Source organism: Fulvia fulva, chromosome 2, assembly GCF_020509005.1.
Source record: "Fulvia fulva chromosome 2, complete sequence".
NCBI lineage: Eukaryota > Fungi > Ascomycota > Dothideomycetes > Mycosphaerellales > Mycosphaerellaceae > Fulvia > Fulvia fulva.
The window spans coordinates 1,506,143-1,529,936 of record NC_063013.1 but is presented as its reverse complement, the minus strand read 5'-3'; the positions used below and the strand labels follow the sequence as shown (position 1 = coordinate 1,529,936).

The 23,794-nt window shown below is 53.8% G+C and overlaps 11 protein-coding genes across 11 annotated transcripts; 4 read left to right on the top strand and 7 right to left on the bottom strand.

Annotated features, from left to right (window-relative positions):
* Window positions 1–645: 645 nt before the first annotated feature.
* CLAFUR5_02703 (E3 ubiquitin-protein ligase DMA1) lies at window positions 646–2,530 on the top strand (the record flags this gene model as incomplete). Its single annotated transcript, XM_047901851.1, has 2 exons — window positions 646–997; window positions 1,110–2,530. 2 exons carry the CDS (start codon window positions 646–648, stop codon window positions 2,528–2,530), a joined length of 1,773 nt encoding a protein of 590 aa, XP_047758183.1.
* Window positions 2,531–2,774: 244 nt separating this feature from the next.
* Window positions 2,775–4,217, bottom strand: CLAFUR5_02702 (Unsaturated glucuronyl hydrolase; the record flags this gene model as incomplete). The annotated part of the gene is made up of 1 exon (XM_047901850.1): window positions 2,775–4,217. One exon carries the CDS (start codon window positions 4,215–4,217, stop codon window positions 2,775–2,777), a length of 1,443 nt encoding a protein of 480 aa, XP_047758184.1.
* Window positions 4,218–4,984: 767 nt separating this feature from the next.
* On the bottom strand, window positions 4,985–6,316 carry CLAFUR5_02701 (Mitochondrial magnesium exporter 1; the record flags this gene model as incomplete). The annotated part of the gene is made up of 1 exon (XM_047901849.1): window positions 4,985–6,316. One exon carries the CDS (start codon window positions 6,314–6,316, stop codon window positions 4,985–4,987), a length of 1,332 nt encoding a protein of 443 aa, XP_047758790.1.
* A 631-nt stretch (window positions 6,317–6,947) lies between these two features.
* CLAFUR5_02700 (uncharacterized protein) lies at window positions 6,948–8,315 on the top strand (the record flags this gene model as incomplete). Its single annotated transcript, XM_047901848.1, has 4 exons — window positions 6,948–7,224; window positions 7,363–7,396; window positions 7,450–7,866; window positions 7,925–8,315. The coding sequence occupies 4 exons, from the start codon at window positions 6,948–6,950 to the stop codon at window positions 8,313–8,315; spliced, it is 1,119 nt and encodes a 372-aa protein (XP_047758186.1).
* Window positions 8,316–9,953: 1,638 nt separating this feature from the next.
* Window positions 9,954–10,969, top strand: CLAFUR5_02699 (Versatile peroxidase VPL1; the record flags this gene model as incomplete). The annotated part of the gene is made up of 2 exons (XM_047901847.1): window positions 9,954–10,197; window positions 10,260–10,969. 2 exons carry the CDS (start codon window positions 9,954–9,956, stop codon window positions 10,967–10,969), a joined length of 954 nt encoding a protein of 317 aa, XP_047758426.1.
* Window positions 10,970–11,286: 317 nt separating this feature from the next.
* Window positions 11,287–12,583, bottom strand: CLAFUR5_02698 (uncharacterized protein; the record flags this gene model as incomplete). Its single annotated transcript, XM_047901846.1, has 3 exons — window positions 11,287–11,992; window positions 12,047–12,194; window positions 12,247–12,583. 3 exons carry the CDS (start codon window positions 12,581–12,583, stop codon window positions 11,287–11,289), a joined length of 1,191 nt encoding a protein of 396 aa, XP_047758427.1.
* Window positions 12,584–12,951: 368 nt separating this feature from the next.
* On the bottom strand, window positions 12,952–13,411 carry CLAFUR5_02697 (uncharacterized protein; the record flags this gene model as incomplete). The annotated part of the gene is made up of 3 exons (XM_047901845.1): window positions 12,952–13,038; window positions 13,152–13,308; window positions 13,368–13,411. 3 exons carry the CDS (start codon window positions 13,409–13,411, stop codon window positions 12,952–12,954), a joined length of 288 nt encoding a protein of 95 aa, XP_047758430.1.
* Window positions 13,412–13,613: 202 nt separating this feature from the next.
* CLAFUR5_02696 (54S ribosomal protein L3, mitochondrial) lies at window positions 13,614–15,002 on the top strand (the record flags this gene model as incomplete). The annotated part of the gene is made up of 1 exon (XM_047901844.1): window positions 13,614–15,002. One exon carries the CDS (start codon window positions 13,614–13,616, stop codon window positions 15,000–15,002), a length of 1,389 nt encoding a protein of 462 aa, XP_047758431.1.
* A 1,296-nt stretch (window positions 15,003–16,298) lies between these two features.
* Window positions 16,299–17,542, bottom strand: CLAFUR5_02695 (uncharacterized protein; the record flags this gene model as incomplete). The annotated part of the gene is made up of 3 exons (XM_047901843.1): window positions 16,299–16,495; window positions 16,552–17,194; window positions 17,267–17,542. The coding sequence occupies 3 exons, from the start codon at window positions 17,540–17,542 to the stop codon at window positions 16,299–16,301; spliced, it is 1,116 nt and encodes a 371-aa protein (XP_047758428.1).
* A 720-nt stretch (window positions 17,543–18,262) lies between these two features.
* CLAFUR5_02694 (Glycogen phosphorylase) lies at window positions 18,263–21,217 on the bottom strand (the record flags this gene model as incomplete). The annotated part of the gene is made up of 5 exons (XM_047901842.1): window positions 18,263–18,335; window positions 18,390–20,785; window positions 20,835–20,847; window positions 20,903–20,982; window positions 21,098–21,217. 5 exons carry the CDS (start codon window positions 21,215–21,217, stop codon window positions 18,263–18,265), a joined length of 2,682 nt encoding a protein of 893 aa, XP_047758429.1.
* Window positions 21,218–22,085: 868 nt separating this feature from the next.
* CLAFUR5_02693 (Putative phosphatidate cytidylyltransferase) lies at window positions 22,086–23,701 on the bottom strand (the record flags this gene model as incomplete). Its single annotated transcript, XM_047901841.1, has 4 exons — window positions 22,086–22,684; window positions 22,736–22,990; window positions 23,040–23,409; window positions 23,462–23,701. The coding sequence occupies 4 exons, from the start codon at window positions 23,699–23,701 to the stop codon at window positions 22,086–22,088; spliced, it is 1,464 nt and encodes a 487-aa protein (XP_047758434.1).
* Window positions 23,702–23,794: the final 93 nt, after the last annotated feature.

Here is a 23,794-nt window from a genome sequence, read left to right as displayed (position 1 = left end):
AATGGCGTCCGTGTTTGGGCATGAAGGCAGTAGAAGAGAGTGCAGTGCATTTCTGTGTACCGTATCTCATCACAGAGACTGCTTCTGCCCAACAGTCAGGGCCATGGATCCATCATCCAGGAGGCGGCCGCCTATGCCACTATGTGGCCAACTCTGAGCATAGTAGCTTGGCGAGCGCTAGAGACAGCAAGCATTGCAGTATGCCTCGTTGCGATGGCTCTCGACAAAGTGAAAGATACATCTTGACACTTCACGAGAATCATGACTCCTCTCAGTCAATACAAGTGTATATGTGGCTCCATACCGTGATACACATATGCATGGTGCATTGGTGACAGGTCTAGACTAGCCTTCGCTTAAGGCTATGATGGTGGATAAGTCTCTGGCTGAACGTTGGCGCCGGGTTACGTTACCCACCTGCACTTTCCTACATACTGGAGCACTCAGCACTTCACCTCGCACTTCGGACCATTCGCGGCTGTGCGAGCACCACCTTCTGAACCGCACAAGAGCCACGATATACGATATCCCGCCTCCAGCAGCAGTCCGACACAACGGTGGTCCGAGTGTGGTTCGTTGCATGAAACCTGGAACCAACGGCTGAGCAGCCTTCCCGTCCTTCCTCTGACAGAAACACAACGCCGGATGGTTGCATACACCCTGCCTATAACCACTCACGGCTTCACTTCGCCTCCAAGAATGCAAATACAATCCGCTAGCTCGACCGCTTCCTTGAATTCTTCGAATGCTACACCGGCCTCTCCCACACGACCCAGTCGCCTGCGCGGCCTTTCATATCTTCGTTCCTACACCCGCGATCACTTGCACTCTTACTCGACGCCGCGTAGTGAAGCGCCCCCGTTGATTCGTTCTACGTCCTCACCTGGCGCCACCAGTCCGAACACATCTCCACGACCTCAGCATACCAATACTTTCGAGCGGGGTAGCGGGAGTGCCATCCAGAGTGGGGAGAACGGCTGGATTCCAGCGATTCAAGGTATGTGGTGGGAATCAGCAGGTGGCTGGGTCAGGCGGGACGGAAGCGCTGGAGAGTGCTCTTATGTCTATCGCTCGATACAGTGCCGTGCTGACACAATTCTGACCGGCAGGAAGAAGAGAAGCGGCCCCAACAACATCAACATCGACAGACACCGCGGCACCAGAGCGCAGTAGCATGGCCATGACTAGAAATCGCGGACCTGCGCCCACGCCTACATCGACTGCGCAAGCAGCTGCCAGTAATCACCCAGCCCTTCGAAGACCGTCGGCGTTCGAGACCGCATCGACTGCTGATACATCGTCTGCCGCCGCTGGCAGTAAAGATCAGCACCCCGTCATTCGATTCATTCCCCACATTGAGACCCGGTCTTCTAGGCCATCATTACGATTCGATGCGCTATCGCGGACTCTGAAAACACCCGGGAGCGTGGTGCGCGTTGGGCGGTACAGCGAAAGAGACAACAACCCTACCAATGCGGACAACGGCCTGCCGGTAGGATTCAAATCGAAAGTCGTAAGCAGGAGACACTGTGAGTTTTGGTGCACAGACGGACAGTGGTACATCAAGGACGTGAAATCGAGCTCTGGCACCTTCCTAAATCACGTACGACTATCAAGCCCAGGATTAGAAAGCCGTCCCTACCCAGTGAACGATGGAGACATAGTCCAGCTCGGAATCGACTTCAAGGGCGGAGAGGAGGTCATCTTTCGCTGCGTCAAGATCCGGGTGGAGTGCAATCGTGGCTGGCAGAAGAGCTTGAACACCTTCAACACCACGGCACACAAGCGGTTGTTTAAGAGCGCCTTGAAGGCAAAGAACAGAGACTCAGACGCGGGGAGCGTGAACAGCTCGGAGTGCTCCATCTGCTTGAACCCAGTGGCTCCCTGTCAGGCGCTATTCGTGGCGCCCTGCAGTCACGTCTGGCACTTCAAATGCGTGCGAGGTCTGATTAACAGTCAGCACTATCCGAACTTCTCGTGTCCGAACTGCAGGTTTGTGGCAGATCTGGAGGCAGACGTGGAACAACCAGACGAAGGCGACTACGAAACGGACGAAGCTGAAGAACAGCCCGATGTGCTGCCAGCAGGAGACGACATCGATCGTGGCACGCCAGACAGAGACTCCGGACATGGTCAAAGCGACGACAGCTACGAGCACGTCGCACGAATATCTTCAGCCCCACGACTTGGTAGTATGTCTCGACAGCAAGAAGTTGACGATGACCTTGCGAGGCTTGTGAATGAAGCCTCATTACGAACACCATCTCCACAGCAGGAACACTCTTCGGACTCTGCAGATGCGGGCCCTTCTGCGACATCGCGGCCGATTAGGATCGGACAACCAATGTCAGCGACACGTTATGCGAGCGGTCCCTCAGGAGCCCGGTCTGTGACACCGACTTCGCATGCACCGTTTGCTCTATCAGCTGGCCCGATCGTCGATGGGCCGATGACTCCGAGGAATGATGTGGGACCTTTCGTGTTGAATGGCGATCGACTAGCAGAGGACGGCGAAGGAAGTACGAGGTAGTGCTTCGTGCATCAGCTACAGGAGCAGGATATATGGGAAATTTGGGACGACTGAGAAGGACAGGCATGAGTAGTACAGCACGGGTTCGTTGCATGGGGATTGGGCGTTACAATTAGCGATCTTTCGTCCAGCGTTTAGTGCATGCTCATGGTAATTTACACAGATATGGAAGGAAGACCGATGTGTCAGGTTTTACTGCATGTTTTCTGTCTCGGATGTCTCAATTTGTTTATGTGGCGGACTACTACGATAATTTGAACTCTTTGCATTTGTTATAGCCCAGCCTGTCCCCAGCTTCAATGAGATAGTAATCACCATACAGCAACCCCGTATCGAAGTTCCTCTCATCCCCTGCGCTGGGATTGTTGTTTGCTGTGGCATGCATCAAGATCGCCTCAAAGCCTCTCGACACGGATGTGTTCGCTGGTGTGGTGGGATCTGTGGTGGCGCCTAGTGTCGAAGCTGGATGTTGCTTGTCGATGTCGGCATAACCAATCTGCCCAGCCAGCGTGAGGTCGAGGGTATCGTGGAGGAGCTTGATCGCTGCGTCGGGGTAGTTCCTCCTTCTGCTCCTCCTCTCCCCCCTCCCATCCTTGGCAGGACCGCGCGATGAGGTACGGTCGATCTGGTCCTGTAGCAGAATCATCCCGCTCGCCGCGATCATCGCGGCAGAACTATCCCGGGGCGTCACGTCTGGTATACGCGGCGCATCGAAATCCCAAAACGGTACTCCATCTTCAGGTAGATGATCCAGAAACCAGTCCGCAGCCTTCACAGCTGTGGCAAGGTACGATGGGTCTTGCACGAAACTATACATCTCCGCGAAACCATAAATGCCCCAAGCCTGGCCTCGCGCCCAGGTGCTGTTATCGGCCAGTCCCTGTGCTGTGCGGCAGAGGTAGAGATCCCCAGTCGTGCCGCTGTAATCGCAAACGTGGAAGGTCGAGCCGTCGGGGCGGAAGTGGTGATCTCGAGTTCGATTCGCATGCGAGATCGCCATCTCCAGCATTGTCGCATTCCCCGTGTACTCCGCTGCGGAGCGGGCAAGGAGCGCGAGGTTCATCATGTTATCGATTGTAACTAGAACCGAGTCCTGATGTGAAGCGTTCTGGGAGAAGGAGGTGTTCTTGTTATCCCAGGAGCGGATCACGCCGGCTTCGGGCACAAAGCGAGCAGCTAGGCTGGAAGACATTTGAGCGAGGATGGGGAGGTAGTGCGTTTCGTTGTTGAAGCGGAGGGCGGATTCGAAGGGTTTGGCGAGGAAGCCGAGGTCGTGGGTTGTGGTGAGGTTGGCGTTTGAGGTTAGGGGCGCTGTCCATTGGTGGGCGAGGGTGAGCCATTCGTCTGGAGTGGGACCGGATGAAGTGGCATCCTGTCGGTGAGATGGACGTGTTTGCTTCGCTCTGTGGTACATGTGCCAGATACTGTCGGGGAAGAAGCCGGCGGTCCAGCCTGATGCGGTTGTCTTGACGTATGTGCCTGGGATCGTGTCCGATGGAGGAATGTTGTCGTGTGCGCCGTATGTATACATCGGCCAACTCTGGCTGTCACCAGTTGGCGGATCAATTAGTGCTGTCCTCAGTATTCTTGCACCCATGTTGTCGTCGTGTAGAGCTGCCGGAGGATGTAGCCTGCTAGCAAAGCCACTCGAGCACAGTGACAGCCAGAGTACTGTTCTTAATTTCATGATGGTGAGAGCAGTTGTATGCCGGGACCAGCATGATCCTGAGGAAGTGAAAGATGTTATACATCAAGCCAGGATGTAGCACACATTTCTCCGCATCGTACGGACTGATGCTCATACCTAGTATGTGCTGTCGTGCCTGTCGATCTTTCGGCTCCACTCGACTTGGCATCGTGGTCAAGAGCACTTTGGAGTGTGCTATGCCGAAGACATTGCTGCTCACGTTCACGGACACCATCTCGTAAATCCAATACAGCGTCATCTTGGCTCGTGCAGCTTCATACACCGTAAACAGTCAACGATCCTGCCTTTGGTCGTCCCGTGTCCAGGTATTCCCACATTGCTCGTGCACGCCAACTCTTATGCTCGAGGCGTCCGCTCGTGTCCAGATCTGGTTCCGCGGAGGTTCCAGGAGGAAGCAGGTGTGCCGTGCACGCCAGAGGTCAAGGAGGTTCGACATCGATGCCGTACGCTCCAGCTACGCCGCGCATGGTCGAACACAGTATTCCCATCTGGCCAGACCATGTCACAACGAGGAGTAAAGGGAAACCGAGGCATTCGAGGCATAATAGGGTCTGCGAAGGGCGCTTTCTCTCGTAGTTTTGGATAGAATTGTGACTGCGGGTCGGAGGATGTTGCCGAAAAGGCGACCAAAGCTATAATCTGTACATTCCGTGGAGGGAACTGCGAACACTATACCTACAAAAGATCCCCGTCTCGACAGTCTTGGCCAAGACCGCTCACCCATGCGCCATTCAATGCATGTCCCCTCAACTGCTCATACCGCGCAAACCTTCGTCCGGGTCATTTCGTACAAGCGGATTCGCATCGAACCACCTCAGCAGCTTCTGATACACCACCAACATCACTCCACTCTGCACGCTCGTCCACACAAAGCGTGGCCCGACGCCTCTGAACCATCCTGCCAGGCCTTCGGTTCGGTATATGATGCGCAGAGCTTTCGCGACAGACTCTGTGTCGAGTGGTACCTGGCCGTGGTTCTTCAATGCTGTGCCTGGACCAGCTGTGGAGATGAAGCGTGCTTTTGAGGGTGATGCTGATGCGGGCGATGGACGGTGTGTAGTGTTCGCGGCTGGACCTGCGGATCGTGCTGCGTTGGTTGATGCGGGCTTTGATGCGCTTGTGGCGGCAGTCTTTGCAGCACCTTTCTTCTCCTTTGCTGCAGCTGCAAGCTCCGGATCCAGTTCTGTTTGTATCCTCGTCTTGACGACATCCATCGGACATGTCAAGATACCTGCCATTCCACCAGCGCTTGCTCCTGTTAGGATCTCTAGCGGAAGTCCAATCTCCTTGCCGGGCCCGACCCATTGTTTGGCGACTTTCTGCTCTTGCTCGTAGAAGGTGAATTGCAACGCGGAGAAAGGCAGATCTCGGAGAAGTGTCGCCTTATAGCCCGAGAATAGCTCTCTGGCACCCTCCACCCGGTATATTGTTCGCAGTGCGTTCATCGTGCTTTTGTAGTTGTACCCACTGGAGAAGTATGGGTTGTCGTATCGTCCTTGTAGCTGCAGTCGCGTCTTGAGCACTTCGGTCGGGACATACAACGGAGCTGCGGCCAGATCTGCGACCCAGCCCGATGCAAAGTATGCAACAGACGGTGTAACGCCGTTATCGATCATGAGCCGTTTGCTTCTTTCGTAACATCCAAAGAAAATCACGGTGCCGGCCAGTGAGCCCACAAAAGCCGGCGTCACACCTCCGTAGAGTCCGCGCACAACGCCCTCCTGCCGAAAGATGGTGTAGTATGTGTTGCCCATGCTGGTGTACTTTGGCGGCATGTGCGGATCACCTTGTTGCCTCGTCTTGACCGTATCCAGACTGTGCATCAACATATCGCCCATGGCGCCTCCAATGCCACCTGCCAACATAGCATGAAGATACGGCGGTCGGTGTTCTTCATGCTCAACGTCTACCGCCTTTGCAGCGCTGACCCGTGTTCTATCCGCGGCAGATCCTTCTGTCTTCCGTCCCGTAGCGCTGGTGTCGTCGCCATGGTCGATGTAGTTGAGCGGCGCGACTGGCGCTCGCTGGTCCGTTTCTGAGGCTGGCCAGAGGTATTCAGCCACGCGGGCTAATACCATGAAGGATGTTGTGCCCCTGGTTGCTGTCGCATGCGATTCGGCGAAGTGTGCTTGTTCGAGGACCCTGTGGTGCCTGGGCTACTGGTCGTTCGGTGGCTCGCTGCTGGGATATGTGCTGGCGTCGTCTGCGGTGATAAGTCGTCGGAGAGGTGTCTCCTCCAGGACCCTCGGACTTCAAAGAGTGGTCGAGAAAAGTGCTTTCCGGAGGCCGACGATGACGTCGAAATTGCTGGAGAAAGGGTTGTCTCAACGTGTCTCTTCTTATCACTCTGCACATACCACCACCACCCTATCGTACTGCAATAGCAACGTCAACGTAGTAGTGTACATGTATGTACGTACGGTCACCCAACGCCGGTATTGCTCCTGCCTGTGAAAGGCGAAGCTGGATGCGCTTTCCTTGGCGACAGCGGCGCCTGCCGAGCTGATGGCAACGCGGTGTTGATCTGACGCGCTCTTGTTTACGACTGCTTCGTTCACCAACACTCACGCGACTTGGACCACGCCCACGCCGAACATCACTCATACAGTACAGATACTCTACATACGCTGATCGCGATCGCATACTTTACGCGACACCGGCCGTACCACTCTCAACGCACTCCGACGTCGTCACTCCACCGTCACCGCCATGGCGCATTCCTGGCTGCAACGCCAGAAGAAGGCTGCCCTTCTCGAATTGTCAGTCGAAGCTGGACTTCCGCAAGAGGACTCGCTGCTGAAGGATGAGATTCTTGCAAACCTCGAGACATATCTGGATCTGAATGCGACGACGTTATCGCGCATGTCGGTGTTTGAGGACTACTATGGAAAACGCGCTCAAACGCCTGCAAGAGGACGACCACCACGCGATAGCATCTACGTTCCTGCCGAGGACAACGAGATCAAAAGCGTCGTGAAAGCAAGAGGTGCGCATTCCGTGGACGAGCATCGAGCAGTGTCATGATCGCGCCAGCAGTGCTCAATTTACGCTTCGACAATACGATTGCTGCTACGACGATGTACTGTGCTTTGCAACTTCAGCTAACGTTTCTCTGTCAATGCAGGTCGACGGGCGACACAAATCAAGCAAGAGCCAGAGTAAGCCGACGCCATTGCACGTGGCCCTTCAAGCACTTCTAAAATCTCTACAGAGACGATGGCCCTATGTCCTCACCTGTCGCGGCAGCAGTCGCGACTGCAACCTCCTCGGCACGTCGCGCCGTTAACACTGTCTCGTCAGCACTATCGCCATCTGGACAGCTAACCGCCCGCACGCCTGCAGCGCGACCCGTTGGCAGGCAACGTCGCCGATCTGAACTGCCAGGTCCACCTTCGCCCGCTGACGTCGCCGATGTGGTCGAGTACGAATCGAGGGCTTTCGTACAGAAGGTTGAAGACTTGTATGCCATGCTGGGCGTCAACGATTACGTCCAGAACGTGCGAGATACTTTGTCTTCTGTGACCGCCATCCAGATGACATTCCTGCTGATTGAGGCTTTCGCGCTTCAAAGGAACCTGATGCCATGGCAATACGTGATGGAAATTCCGTCAACACCTTTCACGTCGAGGTAAGCTCACCGCAGCGGAGGCAGCAGCACAATCAGCGCTGATATGTCTGCTCAATAGCTTTGCGGTCTTCGCACCAGACCTCTTCATCTTGCTGACTGGATACTACTGGTCTGCTACTTTGCTCTGGGCCAGCACATCGATCTTTGTGCCGTCACTATTTGCATACTTCTACAACTTGACCATCCGGGATGTCAAGCGTGGATCGCGCATTGTGCCAGTGGCGAGATATGCTGCTGATCCATTGACTTTTCACGTTGTGAAAGCGCTTGCCACCTGGCTCGTCTATAACCAAGGCGTCACTTTTGGAGGCTGGATCGACCCCATCGCGGCGGAGCGTGTCGAGCTGGCGTTGTATGGTGGTCATACTGCGACTCTCATCGGCAGTGCCATTGGAGCGCTCGCAGCTCTATACGAAGCAGCGCAGAAGAAACATGTGCCAGCTGCCTGAAGGCGTAGCGGCTAAACGCAAACGACAGGGGACCTGGATCATGTATGTTATCCCCAAGCGCCCTACGCTCTGCACACTCAGCCGGACCTGCCGAGATCTCGACTGACTGCTCTTGATCTCAGCTAATGCATTTCCACTCACAGGATCGAGTCATTGGTGTCGTAGTGTGGTTATTGAACAGAAAGCATAAGTGCTGAAGGCTATTGATTATTGGAAGGATACCCATGCTGCAGTGTACAACTTGTTTATGCCCGACAGGATCGTTACGAACGCTTGATGAATAGCTTTGCTTTACTGATGATCGTTGCTTTAGTGCTTGCTTGCTGTTGTGGTTGGTTTTTCAACACCGACCCCCAATGCTCATTCACTACTTCAGCTGCTCTGCACTTCAGGAACAACATCTCTGGTGCTGGTCGCTGCAGCGCGTCTTTCTCACAGCTTCACATGCCTGATGTCCAGCCATCGACAGTGGCGTGCTGAAACCTCGAACTTCACCGGCCGTACAATGTCTGCTCTCTGACCAAGCAGTCGGACTGTATGCCTCCGCTCGCCACCAACAAGTAATCCAATGTTCCACAACAGCCTTGACGAGCTCGTATTCCCTTCCTTTGGTAAGCCGCCAAGCAATCTCAGCTCACCCTTCTGGCCCATCAGTCACCGCGCAATCACATCTGAGTCGCCAATATGCTCATACGGGCGAGGTCGGCGACGTAGCCAAGAACAAACCTCAAGTGTGCTGGCTTTGCAAGAATCAATCAAGTTGTGTAAATGTATGCAACGCGCACGACCCTGCATGCAGCTTCGGACTTTTTACCGCCAATTGAACGATGCCATGACTCTGCTGACCACCTATGAGCATAGCGCTGTTGCCAGTTCTGGCTGAGTTGTGGAAGTGTGGCCCACTTCTGTCCGAAGACAAGCAGCTTTCCAGCACTTGATCCCTTAGGCCCCAGCACTCGGCCAAGTCGTGGTGTTCAGGCCTCACGTGGCTAATGCGTCGTGGCATCGGACTCGCCTGAGTCGCGTCGACCAGTGCCAGACCTGATGCTGTGGCATCGACTGCCACGACGATACTCATGAGATGCACTGCACGGCAAGAATAACGTTCCAGCGGAAGAAGTGTCACACCGACAGCACCTGCACGAGCATGCGCACCGCCACTCCAACGACCCATGGAGCTGATCTTACCGTGCATGTACGGCGCACATGCAGAACGCAGCAATGCACACATCCCTGCTCTCTGTCGATCCTCTGAGCAGTTTTGTTGACAAAGACCACTGATGCTATAGGTCGAACACACGCAGGACGCCTCACCGACCACTACCTCGCTTGAGGTACAACCTAAATACAGCAGGATGCAATATTGACTGTGGCCCTCTCTGCACGTCTCGCCTGACACTACTGAGTGCTTTTGAGTGAGGAGAACGGAGCGTGCGGATATCGCTGACAGTGTGTAGAAGCGGAGATATAAGTTATGCCTCAACCCAGGGCAAGGAGTCCTTCCTCCTGCCGCTTACGTTTCACACCGAGATAAGAAGCATCGGGTCTCCTCTGTCAAACGCAGGCTACGCAGACTACCCGTCGTCGATCCACTGTCACTTCTTGGAACCGGCATATCTCTCGTCCTGTCGGAACAGCATGTTGAGTTTCGGATTGATTGCGCTGCAGGTTCTGGCTGCAGGTGCGTTGCCGGATAGGTTCGATACTAGGGATTTTCAGCAACCCAGACAGAGTGAAGCCGACGTGCAGGAAGGCGGTGGTGGTGGTGGAGGAGGAGGATGCCCTGCAGTATGGCGAGAGATCCGAGCGAATCTATGGCCCAGGTTCGCGGGGTGTTCAAGGGGCGCGAGTTTTGCTATTCGCTTTGCGTTTCATGATGCTGGTACGTATCAAATATCAAGCTTTGCCGTATGCTACATGAATGCAGACTGACGTACCTCGCAGCAACGACCTCTAAATCCACCCCCTTCTATGCCCCAGCAGCCGGCGGTGCAGACGGCTCCCTCCTCCTGAATGACGAAGAAGCTGCAAGAGCCGATAACGACCCTCTCCAAGCTTTCCGCGGGAACTTGACAGAAGTCTACACCCAATACCACGCCTCCCACAATATCTCAGCAGCAGACCTCGTCCAGTTCGCAGGAAACCTAGGAACCCGCGCATGCGCCGGTGGTCCTCTTGTGAGAACATGGGTAGGCCGTAAAGACAACTCCGCCGCCGCACCACCAGGTCTCCTCCCACCTGGTTTCGGCCCCGGCGCAGATGCCGATAGCCTAATCGGTCTCTTCGCCGACAAGGGAATATCAGCGCAAGATCTCGCCGCTCTCATCGGGGCGCATTCTGTCAGTCAGGCGTTTGCGCAGCAGATTAATGGGATCCCGGCTGCTGGGAGTCAGGATAGTACGCCGACGGTATGGGATACTGTTTACTACAGCGAAGTACTGGATTCGAAGAATGAGACGGGTGTGTTTGATTTCGAGAGTGATAGGAATCTTGCTGCTGATGGGACGACGAGGCCGTTCTTTGAGAGGTATGCGAGGAGTGTGAGGGCGTGGAATGCGGATTTTGTGGTGGCTATGGAGAAGTTGAGTCTTTTGGGGATACCGCAGGCGGACCGGGCGAGGTTTGTTGATTGTACGAGTGTTATTGCTGGGTAGGTGTGGTATTGGGTCTGATGCCAAGCGTTTTGTTGTTGCTCGAAGGGAAGTCTCGACTGCACTTCAGCTTCGTCTCAACTTCCTATACCCGGAGGACACTTGAAGTCTCATTGACGCTGTTTGAGCTTCGCTGGAACTTTCCCAGACGGCCATCATACCAATGGGTTCTACTTTTGCGCACTGCGCCAAGTTACTGCATGCCTGTCGCTTCGCAAAAGCTATTGCTAAATGGCAAGGTCACTTCCGCCGGATGACGATCCTTCCTTATGTTTGTGATTCATCGTATCGTCCTTCTGCTCTTCCTCTTTCCTCATTGTCTACTTCAACTCCTTCTTCCTCAGCATCTGTTTGATCTCATTCTCCTCCAGCTGCATATCCACCAGCTCGGCATCCTCATCCAGATCGATTTCTGGATCTTGTCTTTTCAGCTTCATCTTGCGCTGCTTTTGTTTCAGGCGGCTGTTCTCAAGCCGCAGCTTGAGCATCTCATTGTCGTCGTCTAGTGCGTGATTCGATGACACCTGCGGGCTCGGAGCCGGTACAATCACGAGTGGTGCTGTGATGGAGGGAAAGATCGGCTGGATGTTGTCGTCATTGTCAGCTATCTCGATGATCTCTTTCTTGACGTCTCGTGTTGGTGGTTTCTGTTCAAGGATCTCCTCGTCGTCTTGGTCACATTCGTCTGAGTAGCCAAAAGGGGTAATATTGCTGGCTCTGTTGTCCTGGAAGAGGCTACGGCGTGAGCGCTCCGTGGAACTCTGCAGGGTCTCCTTCTCCTTGACGGCTAGTCTGCGTGATCGCTTGAAGCCAGTAGGTGCGGTGGTAGTTTTATCCCGAAGATGCCGGGCGAGCTCATGCGAAGTCTTCAGTAGTTCGCGTTCGGCGCGCCGCTTCCCAGGCTGCGTGAGCGTCTCGTCCTCCCATCGGTTGCGGAAGTCGAATATCAGAGGTTCCCCATGTGGCTCGTCGAGTGCTTTGAACCAGTCCCAGGGGATGATGCGCCCGTGGTCAGCTGTTTCGAAGCTGTAATCAGTCAGCGCAGTCAAGGTCGCTATACGCCCTTTCGCTGTGACTTACCGGCATCGTGCTGGAGGATCTGTACTCTCTCTTCGACGACGTTCGGGATTGTGTTCAGCTCCGAGGCAATGACCCCGAACGACAAAGACCGCAATACCGCCTTTCTCTGTATTGAAATCGTCGAGCCACAGTCCTTTCTCGGGACGTGCTGCAATCCGATGTCAACATTGTGTCCAGATGTAGAAGTGGACGTGACTTACGCCGACCCGGTACTGGTATAGTCAAGGGAGTGTGCACGGGCCGAGAGCCCCCTTTCCAGGTCACCAAGCTGTCGAACGTATGTGCTCCGATGAGGTGTGCTTTGTCGATGGCATAACACTGGAGGTCCTCGAGTGATCCCGGTAGCTGGGTTTCGTATCCGATCACGAGCACAACCTTAACGACACTGGCTCCTTTGAGGTCGAAATCGTCTTCGAATTGGACATGAATGCGGAAGTGCTGGTCTGGTCCTTCACGAAACAATCCCCGTGATGAGGTAGCAATGGCAAGGCCATCTGATTTCTCTAGCATCACACGCACGCCTTGTTGCCACTCCATGGTAGTTGATGATGCCGATGTCGTTCGTGGTCGATGGAGGAAGCGGAGTGGACACTATGTGCTAGATTATGCTGTAAGCGATGAATCTGCCAGTCTATCCAACCATGTATGGAGCCGAGCAGGTGAGGCCATGATGAAACGCTCCCTGTGCCAGTTTACCTGAGTTTGTGTGCGCAGAGGGCATATTGTGACCTGCGATGTACCTCACTTTCATGTTGCCCTTGTCCACCAATGAAGGACGTGCCATTACTCAGCACTCTCGCATATGATCGTGAATGTCTCCATTGACGGGTTGCAAGGCTGCTTGGTGGTATATACAATGCCCTTGCCTTACGAATCCATAATAAACGCCACTCCTCGCTCCTTCCTCATGACTCGCTCTCCTTAGCTTTCTGTGCTCGCTCGTGCTCGATGATCTGCCTGCTCCAGTATCGCGATGGGAAGAATCTATCGGGCTGCGAGTACTATTAGCAGTGGTCACAGAAAGTGTTCCGTACGCCTTCCGTAAGCGCGTTTCTGTGCTTCCTCCCATGGATTCTCTCTGCTCTCTTTCCGTGCTTAGACGTACCCTTGGCATCTCATTCCTGAATTCATGCTCCGCGCTGTATCCCCAAGCCAATGCAACGATACCCGCTACCACTCCTCCCATGACTGCTGTATTCGCTTTCCAGTTCGCGGGTTGTGAGTACCAGCCTCCGGCGGGAGACCAGACGTGCTTTGGGTAGCTGTTCATCTGTCAGCCATTGCGCGTCGCATGACCCCCGATATCGTAGTCTGAACATACGGCACCTTGCCTCCACCGCCCCGTAGTATTTGTGTGACTCTCATTGTGTTGTTGTGATGTATACAGAGGTCCAGCAGTGGAGGTGATGTTGGGTGAGGTCGCTGGCGTTGCGGAGAGACTCCCGGCAAGCCAAGACATTGGACTTCGATGATCGCGTGCAGCTCCAAGTAAAAGTTTCAAGGAGCATCACGCGCATCACAGCACACCACTCGTTTCCTTAGCCATTACCGCCGGATGCCATAGCACATGAAGAGCCTACGCCTAGATCGATGGGCATCCCAATTGCAGCCACCTAGGAACCCGCGGTTATACCTCTTCGCCCAGAGATGTCCCTTTTCCACAGCACATGAGACGAGACCGAGGCGGAACATACCTCAACAGCATCAGCAAGCACAGTCATTGCAGCCTCAGAAACGGAATATCGATGGCAGGCGACATGCATCGAACGCTGCGGCAGTGGAGCAGAACGATGCATTGGCATATGGGGAGGAGGGTGTTGAACAGCAAAACATACCGCCGAACTTCCCACGCCACCGGGAAGCAGTAAAGTCGGCGAAGCTATCGGCATTGCATGCAAGACTGCAGCTGCCTTCCAAGCTACCTTTACAGACATTGGCGAGGTGTTTGATAGACCCTTCAGTGGACGCACGACCCGGCTACAACAATGCTCCTTTGGCACTACTCGGCCAGGAGCTGCTGAGTTATTACACTTCCGAGCACATAATATGCCACTATCCTCGCCTGCCGATGCCCGTTCTGTTCGCCGCACAGTACGCCTACGTCGGACCACCAACATTGGCTGCGTTACGAGGGGAGTGGGGTGTGGAAGTGGTGGCGGCGCCGGGGCCTGAAGTCGATCCTGGACTTCTGCAGCTGAAGAGAACGCCGGCTGGTAACGCCCTAGATGAGAGCGGGACGATGAGGCTCAAGGATATGCCGGGTAACAAAAGGATAAGATTTGGGTTGCGGAACGATGAGCCACACTACAGGCGCGGGATGAGCAGCAGAATCATACACGATGACGAGTTTGGCGATCTTCGCGATGAGCTGTCTTCCGCTGATGAGCGAGCTCCATTCCCCGGCGCACCCAGTGCCGAAGCTGGGGAAGGAGCTGCGGCGGAAGTGCGAACACAGCAACAAGACCTGACTCCACGGGAAACACAGCCAGAAACGGTTCAAAACGCCAGTGCAAGATTTATACGGGCACTCACAGGCGCGCTATATCTCCACGCGGGCACTGAAGCCGCGAAGTCATTCCACAAGGCCCACATCCTGAGCCGGCACCTGAAGCTGCACGAGCTCTTCAACTTTACACACCCCACACGAGATCTGTCGAGGCTATGCGCACGAGAGGGCTTTGAGCCGCCTGTTGCCAGACTCATCAGTGAGACTGGACGACTTTCGCGGACACCAGTCTTCGTAATTGGAGTATTTAGCGGCAACGACAAGCTAGGCGAAGGCACGGGTGCTTCACTGAATGAGGGCCGCATAAGAGCCGCTGCAGCAGCATTAAGAGCATGGTATCTGTACAGCCCACCGGACACGGAAATAGTGGTGCCTTCGGATGTAGAGGGCGGCCATCTCATGAAGCGCTGGAAACCACAGATGGTGGACATGGGCGAGATTTTGACGTGAGCGCGTCAGGCATTGTGTTACTATAGCTTTTGATCGCAGGGCCTGGTGGGCATACCGGCGCCGTGGAGGGAGCTTGCTGCGCTGGAGCGGCGGCGCGCTTCGCGATAAATGTACAGATATGTATACAATCAAGACTCTTCGAGGTTCATCCCCTTTCACATCTTTCCCCATGTCTCGCCCAGATTGTCTGACCTGTTTGCATCGCTTCGCATGTCACAACATACGCTGGCCTGCAGATAGAAGATGCCGACTGCTTTGAACCGTGTCGGTCGGTGGGAGCGATGGCAATGGAGCAACAGCAACAGCATCGACACTCCACGACCGCCAGAGGCCCATATCAGAACCTCGAAGATTTATTATGTGGCCCAACTTGGTCTTCCTTCTTAGCTCAAATCCACGACTCCCTCTGCTGGCGCTTCACTTTCTTGGCGACAAGCTGACCTACTGATGAGAGACGTCTGGCATTAGGGGGGAACAGGTTCATGGGAAGTGCTTTGCGCGTCTCTGTGTCATCAACACTCCATGAGCCACGAGACTGCGGTCTGGCAGCTCGGACAAGCTGATTTATCGTAATAGCGCGCGAACGCTTCATTACAGCCACAATATCCACGCCAAGCTAAGAGATACCAGTACCTTCGGATGGTCATCTACGCCTCTGAGCTATGCGAAGCGCTGGTGCTTGCTGTTTGTCCATCCATGAGTGAGAATCGCAGCTTTCCGGAAGGCACTTGAGGGAGAAGCCTCCGCCCGTCGTAAAGCTGAGCGTAAACTTGTGGTTGCAGAGACGAGACATCACACCCTCCGGGAGACTGTCGCCTTCGCGATCGATCTTGGCGCAGGTGACGAGATGGTCGTCCGCAGAGCTGCTGGTGGTAATGTCGAGCTGGGAGAGATGCCGTGATAGACCAAGAGGTATCCCGGTATATATCGAGTGAGGAGAAGCTACAAGATGTGGTAGACAGACTTTGACCTGGGCTGCAGGTACATCGAGGGCAGGTGACAAAGTTGGTTGCCGCCGAGCGCTTCGCTTACCATTGAAGCAAAGGCCTTTGCTTGAACGCGCGGGCGTGTAGCCCACCAGTAAGGCCGTACCGATACAGTTGAGCTTGTAGCGCGTCGAGCCCTTGGTCATGCGCCCGTTGGACAGCATGTTCAGAAGTGAAGTCGAGACCTCAGCCGGCAACGTACTCTGTCACCAGCCCTTGCATGGGTGCTGGGCTGAGGGCAGAAAAGGCGGCAATTGAGTCAATAGTCGATGTGGTGGGTCGACTACAATATCGTGATTGCTTGAGAAGATTACGAAGCTGTAGCATCTGGCCTCTTCTCGAAAATGAAGAGCGCCTCGTCCTTACCAGCGAAGCTGGGCAATGGAATCTGCAACACTTTCTCCCACGAGGACATCTCTCTCGCCATCCAATCCGCAATCGTCTCTTTGGCAAAAGCTGTGAAACCATTGACGTTCTGCGTTCCAGCCGCAATGATCGTGGTGCCAGCTTCAAAGTCACTGTCAGCACATCTTCTCCCTTTCACCATCGTGATGTCGACTCACCATAAGCCCTCAACATCTTACTTGTGAACTCCTGCCCCACCACAGGATAGACTAAGAGCAACACATCCTCCTTCCCGCCTCCATTCTGCTTCAACCACTTCTCCCCGTCGACCTCCACAGTATCTCCCACCCACATCGTTCTCCACTCACTCTGACCATTATCAATCGGCAACACTTTCACTGCCTTCTTCGAATTACTCTCAACCCTCCTCAACACGTACGTCCAGTATCCATTGCCACTGCCCAGATCTAGCACCCTTCGCCCCTTCGCTACCTGCTGAATGTACGATAATGCTTCATACGAGGGACACACACATCCAAAGTGATGATATAGAATCGGCAGGACGGCGTGGGAGATCTTCACATCTTTCGTCCTCTCCTCTGGACCGCCCCATTCCAGATTCTGGTTGGACCAGGCCCAGACTTCGAGGTAGGGGTTGATGTGTGTCTTCGACTTGTTCACGACCAGCTTCGAGCTCTCGGAGGGTGGAGAGTAGAGGGAGAGGAGATGTTTCGCTGCATCCATGCGGACAGAGTCCTTTTTCGCATTGGACTCGAGAGCCTTGAGAGCCTTGGTGGTACTCGTCGTGGGACGGAAGATGTCGGTGTATGCGGCTATATCACTAGCGGTCGGGGAGGGCCTCTGGGAGGGAGCTTAGGACTTCTGTATTGGAGATGAGGCCGGATCTCATGTTGTGGTTGGGCTAAGGCTTACTGCTTGACCTTCCGCATCACGGTACCACGCATGGAGACCATTCTGGCCGCCAAACTCGATATACGTCTGCGCCTGAAGGAGCGTCACTTCTGCGGTGGCTTTGTACGGGTAGTCATCTCGCAGGCCAAGGCCGAAGCCTTTGATGATGAACTTTCGGAAGTCGTTCTGGTAGAGGAAGGGTTGGGCTTCTTCTTTGCTCCAGCTTTCGAAGAAGGCGTCAGGGTCGAAGGTGGCTGAGCCCTCGGTCTGGGCTTTCTTGGGTATTGATGGAGGCATATTGGTGTGAAGGGCCGGAAAGATAGCTTGGAAGTGGGAGATGACGCTGATTTTGGTTTATCGATAAGCTCGATTCACAATGATGATCGATGAAATGGTGTCGCTTTGCATCTTACACAACATACTGCGTACTCGAGAGTTTCTTGATGACCTGTTTGTTATCGTCGGGTCGTTGCTCACAACATCTATGGTAGCTGTGGTGGCTGCCAGTCCAACGGTGGACGGTCCACAGTGCATAGATAGTCAGACCAGTCTTCTGTCTCCAGCTAGTAACATGAGATACGCGACGTTGCAGAAGATATAAACCTACGAAAGTACGCAAAACATATTCTCGAGCCATCGAAGATGCCATCCAAACCTTCACATATGCCATAGACAAATGTTGGGCATATCATCGCCATCCTACGACTTTATCCAGCACACTACCTCAACACTACCTGACATAATCAGTGCGCTCAGATCCGTTAGATTATAGCCGTTGAGCAGCTTCCGTTAGCGTCCGTCTCAAGTCAACCAACCATACCACACAGTTGGAACCACATCATGAATTCATCCATTGGATGCACAAAACGCCGACCATGATTCATGAAGACGCTGTTTATCCTAGATCACCCACATAATCTAGTCCTCCATATCCTCCGCAGCTTGTCTCTCATCACTCACCGAGTATGCCGCAACCAGTCTCCTCAACCTCGCCTCCCGCCCATCGTTCGACGCGTTTCACGCACCATTCTGCTGCGCTGGCTTCACTGGCTCGACGTTCCAGATCATCTCGGCATACTCGTCGATACATCTGTTTACGAATCGTTAGCAAAGCTTCTCAAATCTGAACCGAAATTGGGCATACCTGTCACTGCTGAAGAATCCCATTCTAGCAACAGACGTAATCGTCTTGGTCAACCATTCCTCCTGGTTCTTGTACGCCTCGTCGATCAACTTCTGCGTATCGATGTAGCTCTTAAAGTCATCTGACACGAGGTAGTAGTCTCCGTGTTCGACAATACTGTTCACGAGCGCAGAGAACTGCCCAGCATCACCGAAAGTGCCCTTCTTGATGGTGTCGAAGACGCGCTCGAGCATTGGGTCGAGCTGGAAGTCACCGTACATGTGCGAGTGTCGGAGATCTTCGACGTCCTCTGAAAGGTTGCCGAAGAGGAAGATGTTGTCCTCGCCAACCTCGCGGGTGATCTCGATGTTGGCACCGTCGCAGGTACCGATGATAAGACCACCGTTGAGCACAAACTTCATGTTCGAAGTACCGGAGGCTTCGGTTCCAGCAGTGGAGATGTGCTCCGAGATATCGCTACCTGGAACGATGATCTCGGCCTTGCTAACGTTGTAATCCTCGATGAAGACCACCTTGAGCAAATCACCGATCTCCTTGTCGTTGTTGACCACAGCTCCGACCTGGTTGATCAAGTGGATGACAGTCTTGGCCATCCAGTATCCGGGAGCTGCCTTGCCACCAAAGATGCTGACGCGCGGCTGGACCTTCTTTCGGTCCTCAGCCGACATCTCCTTCAGCTCGAGGTATCTGAGTATCACACCGAAAATGTTCAATTGCTGTCTCTTGTACTCGTGCATGCGTTTGACCTGAATGTCGAACAAGCTGGATGGGTTGACCGTAATACCGTGCATCTCTTTAATCATTTTGGCCAGGCGGACTTTGTTTGCATACTTGATCTCTTGGAATTCCTTTCGGAACTCCTTGTCATCGACGAAGTTCTCGATCTTGTGGAGCTGGGTGAGGTCGCGAAGGAAGTCGTGGCCGCCAAGCTTGCTAGCGATAAGCTCGGAAAGGCGTGGGTTGGCCTGGTGAAGCCATCTTCGTGGGGTAATACCGTTTGTGACGTTCGTGAACTTATCTGGGCCGTAAATCTTGACGAAGTCCTTGAAGATTGTGGTCTTGATCAGGTCGGAGTGCAGCTCAGCGACACCGTTGACCTTGTGGCTACCAATAACAGCCAAGTATGCCATGCGGACCATCTTTGGCTGCGACTCCTCGATGATCGACACGCGGCCGAGCATCTCACGCTCCGTCGGGAAGTTGCGCTCGACGTACTGCAGGAAGTTAAGGTTGATGTCATAGATGATTTGGAGGTGGCGTGGCAGCAAGTGCTGGATAAGTGGAACGGACCACTTCTCAAGAGCCTCAGGAAGCACGGTGTGGTTGGTGTAGCCGAAAGTCTTCTGCACAATCGACCAAGCCTCATCCCAGTCAAGACCTTCCTGATCGATCAGGATACGCTGAAGCTCGGGAATGGCGAGAGTCGGGTGAGTGTCGTTGAGCTGGATAGCGACCTGGTTAGGAAACTCGCTCCAAGCCTTCTTTGACTTCTTGAATCGGCGGACAATGTCGAAGAGTGAGGCAGCACACCAGAAGTATTGCTGCTTGAGACGAAGCTCCTTACCACTCTCCAGACTGTCGTTGGGGTACAGCACGGATGAGATGGTCTCTGCACGCTGCTGGTCGGCAACAGATGCCTCGTACTCTCCAGAGTTGAACTTGGTGAAGTCGAATTCGCCATGCGATGCCTTGCTTGACCACAGACGAAGATTATTGGTTGTCTTTGTGCCGTATCCTGGAATGGGAGCATCGTATGCAACAGCAGTGACAATCTCGCCATTCTCCCAAACGCTGACCTGCTTGCCAGTCTTGTCGTCTGTGTACTTGCTGACGTTTCCGTAGAACTGGATGTCTACTGTCACATCGTGACGTGGGAACTCCCATGGGTTGAAGTCAAGCCAATAGTCTGGAACTTCGACCTGGTAGCCATCAACAATCTCTTGCTTGAAAATACCGTATCGGTAGCGAAGGGCGTAACCCCAGGCTGGGTAGTTGAGGGTCGCGAGGGAGTCGAGGAAGCAGGCAGCAAGTCGTCCGAGACCACCGTTACCGAGAGCAGCATCACGCTCTTGTGTGATGATGTCCTCCACGCGGAAGCCAAGGTCCTTGAGACCGTCCACAGCAACATCCTTCATGCCGGTGTTCAGCATGGCATTGTCGAGTGCTCGGCCCATCAAGAACTCAAGCGAGAGGTAGTAGACTCGCTTTGGATCGGCTGAGGTCTGGTTTTGCTGTGTCTTGTTCCATTCAATGACCAAGCGGTCACGGAAGGCCAATGCCGTTCCAGAGTATGCTGCTGCTTCATCGCAGTTGAACAACGATCTAGCAAGGGTGGTTTCGATGTGTCGGACAACTTCGGCGTCGAATTCGTCCTTGTCCTTGAACTCGCGTGCGGACTGTGTGTTGTTAGTAGTCAGGCAAATGAATCATTCTCATGCTACTGACGTATTTCCTCCATCTGCAATAGATCGTCAGCAATCAAGACCTAGGGTTCGGTAGTGCCTACAACTTACGCTTCTCTCTGACCCTCGGGAATGCTCGCCTCAATGCTCTTGATCTCTTGTGGTGCGAAGCCCGTCACAGTTCTCTTGTGCTATCAGGCAGATGTGTCAGCCAGCTCTTCAGACATGTTCCGAAGTCCCGACATTCAATCCTGGCCACTGCCAGTCGCCCATCTTAATCGATGCCTTCCCTTCTCCGGTACATACCTTTGGCCTCGAAATACCAGCAGGTCCCACAGGTCCCTGGAAATCAGTAATAGGCGCCGACGTGCTCGGCTTCCTCTGTCTCGCCTGACGATCCTCGTTGGTACCAGCTGATGAAGCCATCTTCTCTCTTCCCTTGTAAGACAAGTTGTGTTGCCAAAGAGAAACAACTTTTCCCACAAGATCAGAGGTGAGCAAAGACGGGATCTGGAGAAAGCTGCCCAAACAAAGTTTCACCAGTCCCAATGGATCCTGCAGGCTGCAGCCGCCAGTTCAACGTGGACGCGTTGTTCCTCCGTGCTCCAACTTGCATGTGAGGCAATCGCGGGGTAGACTAAGTTGCCAGGATCAATCGATCGTCAGGTCACCGCCTTTCGACCCCAGGCGACATCCCACCAAAATAACACAAATTCGCGGAGCAAGCGTCTCAACGGAAATGCCAGGAAGCGTTCACGGCGTTCTGGCCGCGGAAGGCGTCGACCAAGTCGTCTCGCGTACCTGTATTTCTACATCGGAAAAGGCCCTTCTCCAGCAAAAAGTACGATCGCAAGCGGCAGGACCGGGATGAGCTCCTGCTGCGAGGTGTCGTCTGTGTCCGCTATTGTGCATATATGACTGCGCATTGCGGCGTGCTCGGAAGCTGTGGCATGTCTTTCAAAGTAACGCATGGTCATCGCACCGTCACGATACTGCGTTTTGGAAGCCAATGGATGTTTTGAGTGGGTTGCTGGTGTGATATATGGTGGTCTCGTCTGTGGACATGTAATCTAAGCCGCTAAAATGTTGGTCAGTCAGCTTGGCATGCTTTCGTACACACGAACGTCACAGCGAAACCCATGACAGTTGATGTCGCCGCATTAGAGGAGTACCCACGTTATGATACAAGCAATGTCTTCAACCTTTCGATAACGCGCGCGCACTTTGTCTCTCATATTGCGCTGCTGCTCGCTCCGAACGCAGACCACGAAACAATAGTCAAGAACTCTCAAGTTCATCGCTTGAGCGCAACCTGCAGGTTCTGGCCAAGGTATTCCACCACTTTGTGGCTAACTGCACCTTGGTTGTACAGGTGCTGCGCAAGTCCTTTCACGACAGCAATCTGCTCCTCTGGGCTCAAGCCTGTGATTGCGGTCTCAATAACGCTACCAACACTAGCTTTGTGCAGGGCGATGAAGGACTGGTAGTACATGTAGGCAAAGAAGCCCATGACGAATTGACAGTCCATGCGGTCGGTCATGCCGCCGTGTCCGGGAATTGAGTCGCCAAAGTCCTTGATGTTGAAGGTACGCTTCAAGCCAGATGCGAAGAAACCTCCGAAGGGGGCGATGAGTGAGGCGAATGTTGCGAACGCCATGATGTGGAACTGCATAGGTGCCACTGTGATGGTCGTTGGCAGGAAGTCCCAGGTGTGTGGGATGAAGGGAATGTGGTATGTCTTTGCGATGAAGACTGGGTTGACTTCACACTCGAGGCCAGTGAAGATGTTCGCGCCAAGATCGTTGACCGGGCAGACGAAGTACTTGGATCGCATTAGAAGGTTGGCGAAGAAGAATCCAAGGATGATTGTGCAGATCCAGGCACCAACGAAGCCTGAGAGTATGTTAGTATGCTGACCTTGCCCTGCTGCGTATATGCACATACCTTCGACAGTCTTTTTCGGGGAGATCTTGATCAGTTGTGTCCTGCCAAATGTGATACCACAAATGTATGCGAAGATGTCGTTGATGATGACCAAGCTGATGGGCAGGAAGAACCAGATCATGCCCTCGAAGATGTTGTTCATAATGAAATGAGCCTGCACCACAATCAGGTACAGCGCCATGTGTGTCCATGCGAACTGTGTGAACTGGAACTTGTAGTGTCCCTTCTGTAGGGAGCCGACAAAGAAGACGAAGCCTAAAATCGAAGTCAGCTTGCGTGCTAACATTCATCTGGAACAACATACCAATGATGTAAAGCATGAAGCTGATGAATCTGTGGTGCGTTGCAAATGGCAGCAGCACGCGGTCAATGAGCACGATATGCTTGAAGTAGTATATCACACTCTCTCCGTACAGGAAGTACATGGTCGTGCCAAGAAAGTACCAGTTGAGCGTCTTGGTGAAGCGTAGCGACCTTGCTCTGCTGGGAACGTTTTGGATCGAGATAACTTCCTTGAACGATATGATCTGTACTGCGGTAGCCAGAATGATGATGTAGATGTGGCCGGCGAACATGGACGCGAAGAAGACGCCTATCATGACGAAGGTCCATATCGATCGGGTCACGAAAGTTTGGAACTTCTTCTGGCCTTCAGTGAGCTCCGGCGCTTTTGGCTAACTCGTGTTAGTACCCTCTCTTCTGATAAAGTAGCTGGTATTTGTGTACCTTCTCGTCCTCATTTTCTGTTGCCCAGCCGCTCTGCGTGGTGTCGGTTCTATCGACTAACGGCCGGTCGTTGCTGATCTGTTTGCTGAGTGCGCCATTCCTCGTGGGACTCTTCGCTCCTTTGTGTCTGCTCGGGCTTCGCTCATCATTCGGCGATTCGTAGTTGAAGTCGGACATGCTGCTCTTGCTCAATCTTCGCTCGCGATGGTTGAACTTGACGTCCTTCTTAGGCTTCGTCATGGTTCGAAAAAGACCAGCAAACGATCACGTGCAGCTTCGGTAGAGGGTCGGTAGGTGTGCGCTGCAGGCTGTATCAAGTGACAGGTTGCCTGT